This window comes from Glandiceps talaboti, chromosome 23 (assembly GCF_964340395.1).
Source record: "Glandiceps talaboti chromosome 23, keGlaTala1.1, whole genome shotgun sequence".
Taxonomy (NCBI): domain Eukaryota; kingdom Metazoa; phylum Hemichordata; class Enteropneusta; family Spengelidae; genus Glandiceps; species Glandiceps talaboti.
The window spans coordinates 10,254,651-10,266,550 of NC_135571.1; the positions used below are offsets into that span (position 1 = coordinate 10,254,651).

Consider the following 11,900-nt stretch of genomic DNA (forward strand, 5'->3'; position numbering starts at 1 on the left):
AGAGGCCATAAAACTGTTCTTATCTAACCATTAAATGTAAGACAAGTCTCTGCTGTTCCAACCGGCTGTGCCAAGTGTTATTACTCTCCATGTTTGTAACATTCAGTTCATCAATTCTTTGATGTCAGCAGGATATACACTACATTTATATGTATATGTACTACATTTTTAAAGTAACTTAATATATGCAAGAATGAAAGTTCATGGACTCTGTATTCATACTTAGTAATAAAATTTTGCGATTCGCTTCCAAGAAATATTTTGACTCTGAGTAGAAATTTCATTATAAATTTAATATATGTTTAACATTTCTCACAGCATATCACTCACACAAGATATTTATGATGGCTGGTTTGAAATATATAACAAACTACAGACAATGCAACACAACTTACAACAGCATATCACTCACACTAGATATTCATGATGGCTGGTTTGAAATATATAACAAACTACAGACAATGCAACACACCTTACAACAGCATACCACTCACACAAGATATTCACAATGGCTGCATTGAAATATGTAACAAACTACAGACAATGCAACACAACTTACAACAGCATACCACTCACACAAGATATTCACAATGGCTGCATTGAAATATGTAACAAACTACAGACAATGCAACACAACTTACAACAGCATATCACTCACACTATATATTCATGATGGCTGGTTTGAAATATATAACAAACTACAGACAATGCAACACACCTTACAACAGCATATGATATATCACTCACACAAGATATTCACGATGGCTGGTTTGAAATATATAACAAACTACAGACAATGCAACACAACTTACAACAGCATATCACTCACACTAGATATTAACAATGGCTGGTTTGAAATAAATAACAAACTACAGACAATGCAACACAACTTACAACAGCATATCACTCACACTAGATATTCATGATGGCTGGTTTGAAATATATAACAAACTACAGACAATGCAACACAACTTACAACAGCATATCACTCACACTAGATATTCATGATGGCTGGTTTGAAATATATAACAAACTACAGACAATGCAACACAACTTACAACAGCATATCACTCACACTAGATATTCATGATGGCTGGTTTGAAATATATAACAAACTACAGACAATGCAGCACAACTTACAACACCATATCACTCACACAAGATATTCACGATGGCTGGTTTGAAATATATAACAAACTACAGACAATGCAATACAACTTACAACAGCATATCACTCACACTAGATATTCATGATGGCTGGTTTGAAATATATAACAAACTACAGACAATGCAATACAACTTACAACAGCATATCACTCACACTAGATATTCACAATGGCTGGTTTGAAATATATAACAAACTACAGACAATGCAATACAACTTACAACAGCATATCACTCACACAAGATATTCACGATGGCTGGTTTGAAATATATAACAAACTACAGACAATGCAGCACAACTTACAACACCATATCACTCACACTAGATATTCATGATGGCTGGTTTTAAATATATAACAAACTACAGACAGTGCAACACAACTTACAACAGCATATCACTCACACTAGATATTCATGATGGCTGGTTTGAAATATATAACAAACTACAGACAGTGCAACACAACTTACTACAGCATATCACTCACACTAGATATTCATGATGGCTGCATTGAAATATATAACAAACTACAGACAATGCAACACAACTTACAACAGCATATCACTCACACAAGATATTCACGATGGCTGGTTTGAAATATATAACAAACTACAGACAATGCAATACAATTTACAACAGCATATCACTCACACAAGATATTCATGATGGCTGCATTGAAATATATAACAAACTACAGACAATGCAACACAACTTACAACAGCATACCACTCACACAAGATATTCACGATGGCTGCATTGAAATATATAACAAACTGCAGACAATGCAACACAACTTACAACAGCATACCACTCACACAAGATATTCACGATGGCTGGTTTGAAATATATAACAAACTACAGACAATGCAATACAACTTACAACAGCATATCACTCACACAAGATATTCACGATGGCTGGTTTGAAATATATAACAAACTACAGACAATGCAATACAACTTACACTATATCATACTTGAACACTACAAACACACAACACAATATTTAACAATAGGTCTTTTCATTTATTGTACTAAAATGTATCTGAAAAACAAGACTGTGTATACCCAAGTCTATACTGTATACTATAGATTTAAACATTCTCTTGGGAAATGTCATTGTATTGACAGTCTCAAAAATCAACCACTATCACTAACTTAATTAAAAGTTGACTATAATTTTGGGTAGTCTAGAAGCTAACCATTGGTTTGTGAATCTGAAGATCGAATATTCATTTGAATTTTATAAGAATAGGCATGAATTAAATGAACACAAACAACATAAGTACTTAGTCTAGTCACTTGCCCTGGTGGATTTTGATGATGTATTTTCCACATTTTTTCTCAAACTGAAAATTAAGCTTCACTGAAAATAAGTATTAGCGTTTGTGGAATGGACATAATCAAAACTCACCATCATGAAGGTTATAGACTATAGGTTACCTAGGCTACTAGGTACATGCATTAGATGGGTAGGTAGTGATAGTGGGTGGATGTGAGAGGTATTCCTGGAATTTACATTTTATTGACTTTCAATACTTGTCACCCAAGATATGTTTACTATTGTGTACTGTTTTACTACCAAACCAGAGACAGCATAGAGTTTCAATTAGGCAGCACGTTTTTTTTATGTCTCACACATTTTTGTTACCCAAGTACACATACAAAATACATGCACATATGCATATACAATGTTATATTTTATCTCACTGTGAACACAAATATCAAGATTTGTATTTGAATCTTCCTTGTTTCATCCAAAAGTGATGTTGATTTGTGTTCACAGTGAGACAAAGTGTATCATTTTATAGGCTTGCACCCTAAAACTGTCTGTATTTAGTTGGTACAATTTGTAGGAAAATCCATTTGTGAAAGGCGAAAAAATCATGTCGCCTAATTGAAACTCTAGTCTCTTTGGTTTGGAAGTAACTATTTGAACACAGTAAAATTATTGAATTTACATAAAGTTCATAAATAAACTTTTCAAAATTACAACTCAATGCTGTATCAACAGACTTTTGTTGTCATGGCAACCATACATGTGTACACACATAAACCATGACACACATCAGTGTCTCCTTATGATCATCGGTCAAATACTTGTTTCTCAAACTTCTGATGGGTCTTTTGCTTGGATAAATACCTGTTACCATGGTTACAATCTGATGAAGTACTTTCTCCTAGTCACTATAGCTGTCATCATCATCATCATCATCACTAAAGTCATCACTGTCTGAGTTAGCATCATCAGGTGGCGGTGCTGGGGCATCAGGAGTACTGAAAGGAAAAACAAACAAACAAACCCTGAAGATGTACTGGTGTATGGAGTTTGGGGAGACAAACACTCACACATGTTAGAACTTTTTCATTCACTGCCGTGTTGGAGTCATGTTGCTCAAATCATTAGAGTGGCTGGCTTTGAATCTGCATGTATGTTGTAGATTCAAACCTTGTCATTATTACATATGTACTGGCAATTACTTGCCCATGTGCATACTAGTGGTATTTGCACTGCAGTGCAATACTGAAACATTATTACATACCTACATGCAAATGATATGCAAATGAGGGTACGATGTTCATTGTACATGAAAGCACGTGATCACATAACATCATGTTTTTTGGAAATTTGCTGTTTCGGATAAACGTATGTAATGAACAGAACTCCATGCTGTATGAGTTCCAGTGTGGGTACTCTGGGATATGTGCACCTGTACTCAGTGTTTTCTGCTGCATTTTCAATTGCTACACGTACGAAAGTACAACCACAGAGAACACTGCAAGCCCTCATGCAAATACCCTGAGTACGCCACACTTGCACTCGCATATCATTGGGTTCTGTCATACTATCATTTTTTTTTCTGAATGGCTACACTCCTTGTGCAAGATTTGAACCATGATTGTGCCTGTCAACCCAGCTGTATAATTGGGTACCTGGTAAGATAGATGTTACAATGTGAATGCTGTAATCCTATGTGTACCCTAGTCAACCCAGCTGTATAATTGGGGACCTGGTAGGATAGAGGTTGCAATGTGAATGCTGTAATCCTATGTGTACCCTAGTCAACCCAGCTGTATAATTGGGGACCTGGTAGGATAGAGGTTGCAATGTGAATGCTTTAATCCTATGCACATACTGAGGCTGCAATGCACTAATGCACTGTTGGCTCCCAAGGGAGTTGAGGTTACATAGGATCCTTTGTCATTTTGGTAGGTAACCCTGGTAACATGTAGATTTAACCTGCCAATGTTGGATGTGTCCTTACACTGAGATTCCTCGGCTTTTAACATATATTTAGGTGCACCAAAAATATAAAAATAGTTGGAATATGGAACATTACTTACTCTAACAAATTTGGATTTTTTCCTTCAGATTTCATCTTCTGTTTGATGGCTTGAGCAGGTATACCCTGAAATGATGACAGCAAATACATAGTTATTAAAACTTGGGTCTGAAACACTACTATATGAGTACAACTCTTTGACATAACAGGGCTGTTGCAGCAATGTATGAGCAGACCAGTTACAGCTGTAGTTATCCCAACATAGTATTGGTGTTTAAAAGTTACTGCACTGTATTAACGGTTGTAGGAACAGACTACAATGTAGTTACATGGCTGTGTTTACTTTGTGGTTTCTTTAAACATTGGTGCAATCATCTGAGCTAGATGCTGATTGGCTAAACCTATCACATGACAAACATCATAGTCACCTGATTACTGACAATAGGGAAGGCACTTCTATGACAATATCGATCAAATCAAAACACAGTAATGATTCTACATGCATTCTGATACTTATCATGACAGTGCTTTACAATGCAATTGATGTGTATGGTGAATACCACCACCAACCGCCAGGGTGTAATTTTCTAGTATATGCATTGACACATTAATACTTACCACAAGTAACATTTTAAAATATGTAGCATATCTTGGGTCCTGTGATACAGGGTTTGTAGAGGGCGCTGCTTCAGTAGGACCAGCCTCATCATCTCCTTGCTGTTTATGAAACAACAATAAAATGTTAAATGAAAACAAGTGAAAGGTGAATGCTGTATGTGATGAACACTGTTGTGGTTACATTTCATCAGACAATCTCTCAGTGAAGACAACTGCAGAGCCAATCATGAACAAGTAAATGACATCTACCCCACATACACACTTGCTCTAAAGTACTAAATAACAGTAACTGTCATAAATAGTATAGTAGACTGACAGGTTTGTTGAGAAATAAAAAAAATCAAGTCATCGCACCATTTTAGACAAACTGTCCTGACCAGAAACAATTTTTTTCTATTGGCCTAACAGCAGAAATCCACTATTTCCCTAGTACAGCCATTCTACTGATCTGGGGCGCATTCGATTTGCCCAAACATGATTGTGATTAATCTGACGTCATTTCTAGAAACGAGGTTGTAAACAAAACATTCAATCACGATCATGATTACTTACATGTAAACATTTTTTAAAAGTTTCGCACATTTCCGTTAAATTAAATGATTTTACATCGTCAAAATGATTACAATGATAACAAATTACCAATCTGATTGAATACAATTTATTTACATAATGTTTTCCGTCATTTCTAACTTGCCAACCACGGGCGCGCGATCCCCCTATGATTACCGTTGTCCGCCACCTTGTATTCACGTCAATCATGGTTCGGAACCCCCTAGTACACCCATTCTACTGATCTGATGTTACGTTTGTTGTGTGAACCCCCTAGTACACCCATTCTACTGATCTGACGTTACGTTTGTAGTGTGAACACCCTAGTACACTCATTCTACCGATCAGATGTTACGTTTGTTGTGTGAACCCCCTAGTACACCCATTCTACCGATCTGATGTTACGTTTGTTGTGTGAACCCCCTAGTACACCCATTCTACCAGTCACTTACTGTTTGTTCTTCTACTGTTTGTTGCTGTGGCTGTGGTGTAGCTGCTGTTGCTGCTTGTGGTGCTGAGCTGCCTCCAGAGGGCGCTGATGCTGCTGTGACATTATCTAACTCAGGAATGGATGCAAGCTGTGGAGACGAATAGTAGTCTATATTAAGGAATGTGTAATAAAGTCAATTTTTATATAGAGTTTTACTACACATGAAAAACTCATTCACTTTCACTTATTAGTATAGAGTTGGCATTGATATGAATTTAGGGGGAAGTGACGTACAGACTTTGGTACGAATCTTCCATTAAATATCTTGTCAACAGCTTGTAGTATAATTGTAAAATTACATTAGCAATACAAACAGTTGACAATATCTTTACTGAAAGTTGTCAAGCAAGGCCTAATTGTCACTCCTGCCTAAGTTCTCATTTATACCAGCTCTGTACTGATAAGTGTAAATGAATGAAATCAACACATTTTATTTAACGAAAATGTGAAAAAAATGTCTTTCTGCTAAAATCTGTGATTCACAATAAATGGCATTTCTACATAATACTCTGGTAATTGAGGTTTCGGTTTTCTAAGATAGACACAAACTAAAATTATTGTCATAACATGTTGATAACCCATAGAATGGACGCTGGTTTAATTATAGTCTCAGAAGGGCACCTCTCTAGCTAAATAGTAATAATAATAATCCTTAATCTTCCACATAACTTCCGAAATTTGTTGAATATTCGCCAAGAGCAATGCCCTAGTGTTGAACACAGTCCATAGAGGGACTGTGTGTGGATGAAGAAGGAGAAAACCAGAGTACCCAGGGAAACCAGCAGCACAGTTCGGCAGGGTCAAACTGAGTATCACCCTTCTTACATACAGACCAGGTTAAATCTTAATCAAACCCAGCCGACACTTGGCAGGTTCTAGACTCTCTTACAGCCCTCGGAGCTTCGCTTTACTAAAATTAAAGCTAAACGAATTATTTTGTATTTACCGATACCAGCTATATAACCGTACTCGAATATCCTTGTACTGTGCGCCCTCATCGACCATGATAGAGATAACCATTCGTTGACGTGTGACTGCGACGCTCTGTGTTATCGCGAAGCCCCGAGGACTTCGCGAAAATACGGAGCGTCGCAGTCACACGTCAACGAACATATATCTCTATGTGGTCAATGAGGGCGTACAGTACAAGGTTGTTCGAGTACGATGGAGTACGTTATGTAGATGGTATCGGTACATACAAAATAATTCATTTAGCGTCGTTTTTGTAAAGCGAAGTTCCGAGGACTGTGAGAGAGTCTAGGCTGGTTCTAAAGTGGACTGCACAGGTAAAAGGTGTACAAGCAAATCACTCGGCCCCTGACAACCCAAATACAGTACAAGCTTGGGCAGGGACAGTGTGATATTGTACTTATTACATGTAATATCACACACTACAAGAGGATTATCTACCTGATACATACCTATATCACACACTACAAGAGGATTATCTACCTGATTCTTACCTTAGCTTCAAGAATACTCAATGTTGTTTCAAGTTTTTGTAACCTAAGGTTAAGATTTGCTAATTTCTGAAAGAAAAAAACAAATAGAATAAAACAGATAAATTTGTCATCGTGAAAATTTTCACCCAATAACCTGGTCAATCACAACTTGCAGTCCCTTAAACCATGGCAACTAGTCAGACTGTCATTATTCAAATGAATCAGTATGTAAATATTCATGGCGTTACGCTATGTGATGTGGTCATTTACATATACTTTATGTAAATTTAACCCTACGGCAGCTGGATAACCATATTGTAATAACGACTTTTGGGGTGTGGCTACATGAATTGTTTGAAATTATTCTCAACACAAGAAGGGCTAGGAGGTATGACCAGCTGACAATGTATCTTGAGAACACAGTACAACAGTCTATTCTATGCTTGACTTACCTCTTCACATACACAGGAGAATTTATTAAGAAATCTGACAGTGTGTGTTATAAAATGATTTAGAAAAGCTAACATTCTCTTCTGATGTATTGCTTCCACCTAAAATAAAAAAAGAAAGAAGAAAGAGAAATTGAAAAATGTTATGTCGCAATCTGTGTTTTTGTATCAGTGTCTCACTAAATGCTTATAATGCTATCAACACCAACCAATTAATGTGGTTTAGAAATCATACACTCAAAGTGATTGGTTGAAAAAAACCCCCAACTGATTGGTCACAATGGGGAGTGATAACGTACATCAGCCGTATTGACTATATTCAAATGAAGTCAATATGTAAATGTGCACTCATTGAGATGAACACAAGACTGACATAATTTACATATTGTGATATATAAATATCTAAATACAGGCATGCTGATAACTGAATGGGAGGGGGGGGGCATGGTTAAATTAACATTTTGCCACTAACTGCATTACAAACAGCTAGTCAGGCAGTGGTTTAAATTCACAATGCAGGCTATATTTTTTGCGACTTGAAATATTCAGCAAACCATTACATGAAACATTTCAGTAATTCTAGTGATCTGAATGATATGTATATCATTCGAAACGTGTACATTGACTACCACTGACAAACATTCAAGCATAGAAGTATCACCCACTAAGTTACAGCAAAACACAATTTAGAAATTATAGTATATAGCCAGTTGTAGCTACTATTCTAGTATATAATTGCACTGTAGAAGGGTGATTACATTTACAATAATCTGGCCCAAATAACAGAAACAACAAAAATCGTTGACAGCGCCATTATCAATTTGATTCCTGTTCGATATTTACGGCGATACATGTACATGCAGAGTCAATGGTACACCCCCTTGTTGAAATGTAAATACGGTAGTATCAATAATTATATTCAGAATGTATGCCTTATTTACTAAAATTAACAGAAATTACGTGGAGACTAACCTTAGTTAAATCTACACCAGCTCCCACCAACGGTAAGCCATCTTCGTCCATAATTTTTCGAGTGTATTACGACTTTCCACTACTCCACGGTGTCTCCGAGCTCCGTTCTTCGCTGTGATGACAATCTCACATGACAAGGTCATGACGGGTCACTTCCGTATATCACTTCATTACGACAGAGGGCGCTGTTGCATTGCAACGGGTAACAAACCAAAACATTGTATAAACTGACACCATAAACTGACACCCCACCACTGTCTATGCTGACACCTTGGCGGCAGGTGATACAAGAAATTGCTCACATTTAGGAAGTGTCACATCAATGTATTTGTGATATCCTTCCATTAACTACAAAAACTGCAATGTTATTTGTTTTTGTTTTTTTATCGTTCAATGTTTTGACGTACTCAAAAATAACAAACCTAGGAACAGTGTTTTTTTCGTAATTTCTATGGATGTCACCGATCAAAGTGAATTATAAGTAAAATACATGGGATAGCTATATTAATTATAGCGACACTAGTTGCAACTGGAACGTCTTTTTCTTTTATTCAACACACACAAAAAACACCTGTTATGATGATGAACACTGGCAATCGTATAATCGACTGTAACATATAGATACGTCGTGTGTCGGTCCGCCCTCACCGGTCTGCTCTGAAAGGGGTTGTCGATGTGTGAGGGCAGCCCTTCACGGTGTCCCTTACAGCCTATAGTATTACCCTACCTCTCCTTACAACTCTTTATTGACATACGAGTTCAGTTACATCGTAGATAATAGAGGGGAAATCCCAACCGGTCTATTGTTACTCAATTCAAACAAATACATAGAAACACTGAACACAACATGCAAAGCTGTCAACACTCTTAGATCCTGAGGGCTAACTACATGTGTACTAGTATATAGAGTGATCTGAGGTTTGGTCATAGACACAGGGTCGTGTAATATTTCATAGATTGTTGTTTTCCAGGTCTACAGACTAAATGTAACAACATTTTGAATAATGTATATTCCTACATGTAAGGGATTTCTTCGTAGTATAGAGATTGATACATTTGTACGATATTTTCCTAAGAAAACGACATTCTAAGCAATAAGAAAACAACAATCTATTAAATATTACATGCCCCTGTGGTCATAGACCCTCACGTTGGTGAAGAGGGTCTGTGGTTTGATGTGACGTTTTAAACATCGTGAAGAACTTTTGATTTTCATTTCGTATTCGAATCACGTAAACATTGAGGGTTTGGCTTTTAAAACTGCGCTAATGCTTTTCCGAGTAGTCAACCAACATTATACCCTTTAGCTGTCAAAATGTTGACTCAGTGTTTGACATATACTCACTGCAATTGTTAAAATACAAATAATTAGACATTGTCAATTTATCTATCTATTTATTATTATAAAAACAGTATAGCCTTACTTCATCGAGACGCTGATTTTTTTGCTGCGAACTCAAAAACAAACAACGCGACTGCATTTATTTCACCATACTGTGTCTACAGCCACATAAGTACGTTAACATGTGTTGATTGACGTGTGATCCAATAATGTTCAGCGCGCGTGCACGTTACAAGTGGGTTTTTATAGCTAATAGTTTTAAACAAATCGTTCCAGTTGCAAAATAGAGTATTTTTTTTAAATTTAATTTGTTTTTTAAATATCATTGATCTTTATACATTTTCTGAAGTGCGTACATGATTCTAGCGTTAGTTTTGATTTTTAGTTGTTTTTTTTCTTGTTTTTGAATTTTTCGTTCTGTCGTTTAATCGCAAACGCCGAAACAAAAAGCTTAAAACAGAAAAAGAACACAACAAACTCAAAATCAAAACTAACGTTACAATTATTGCAGCTAATCACAGTCCTGTGAGCTAATACTAGTATATAACATATATAGTGGATACACGACTCTGTTCAGAATTAAATGGAGATACTGATCATTGGTAGTTGGCGTATCTGAGAAGTAATTCGACTCGACGGTCTTAGCTTTGTAATGACCTTCCTAACGACCTTTGTAATGTAAGTTAGGCTATCAACTTCTCTTACGACCACCTCTGAAAATAATTTGCCCTTCGAAAACTACGACATGTATACGCGTCTGTGGGAAGTCGGGGTCACGAAGACGTGTCGGAGTTCTCGGTGCGTGTATTCCTAGAGATAGTCCAGAATACCTGTGGTCCTACCGACCAAGTATGCTAAACCACAGACACCTTCTTACTGCTTGTCTGTGGCTAAACTACCGCTGAGTGAGAACATGGATGTATTACCTCGGAATGTACTATGATCCTCTCGTCGAATGAAGCATAAACAATAGAGACATTCTATCGTTGACAAATGTGTTTAGCCTCCACGGTCTACGCATGTGTGCAGTGAGTGTTAGTGAATCACGACAGTTACATAACGCTTTGTGTTAGGTTTGTTGTTCCCGCAAGCGTTTGTTATGTTGCTATGATACGGCGTTCTACTTTTGTGGACCAGCTGCACGATTACAATGCGACAGCTATCGAATACACGTTACGAATTAATCATAATATTGATTACTACCCGAACTTTCTCGAGACATACCTGAACCGCGGAAGAATGTGGGTTAATATATTTCCATACTGAACACCTGAGAAACCACAGCAAGAAATTGAACGCGACGAGTTTCTGAACTAGACCGTGCAGGTCTTCCAGGCCCCTTTATAAAACGGCCTCCAAGGTCAGCATCTCAAGTCAGATCATGGAAGTGTAATACTTCCATGGTTAGACTGAACCCGCTGCATACAACTCCTACCTGCCACTTGTTGCCATGGAGACAGAATGAGCACCTCCACATTATAGCTAACACACGTAAATACAAATTAAATATGCATCCTGCAAAGACAGTTTAATTTTAAGAAACAACTCACATACCATGTAAACCGGTTAGTATTTTGATATTTTGTAAGAAGTTG

General features: G+C 36.9%; 1 protein-coding gene across 1 annotated transcript; it reads right to left on the reverse strand.

Annotated features, from left to right (window-relative positions):
- Positions 1-2,224: 2,224 nt before the first annotated feature.
- Positions 2,225-9,084, reverse strand: LOC144452929 (WASH complex subunit 3-like). The gene is made up of 7 exons (XM_078144143.1): positions 8,964-9,084; positions 7,995-8,093; positions 7,564-7,629; positions 6,063-6,188; positions 5,062-5,160; positions 4,505-4,569; positions 2,225-3,436 (listed from the first exon to the last, which is right to left on the reverse strand). The coding sequence occupies exons 1-7, from the start codon at positions 9,012-9,014 to the stop codon at positions 3,340-3,342; spliced, it is 603 nt and encodes a 200-aa protein (XP_078000269.1). The 5' UTR covers positions 9,015-9,084; the 3' UTR covers positions 2,225-3,339.
- Positions 9,085-11,900: the final 2,816 nt, after the last annotated feature.

Excerpts from the sequence above, each read along its gene's own strand:
- LOC144452929 (XM_078144143.1), bottom strand. The coding sequence starts at position 9,014 with ATGGACGAAGATGGCTTACCGTTGGTGGGAGCTGGTGTAGATTTAACT. Across the intron at positions 8,094-8,963 it reads CTGGTGTAGATTTAACTAAG|GTGGAAGCAATACATCAGAA; the intron begins GTTAGTCTCCAC and ends TTTTTATTTTAG. Across the intron at positions 7,630-7,994 it reads TCTCCTGTGTATGTGAAGAG|AAATTAGCAAATCTTAACCT; the intron begins GTAAGTCAAGCA and ends TTTTTCTTTCAG.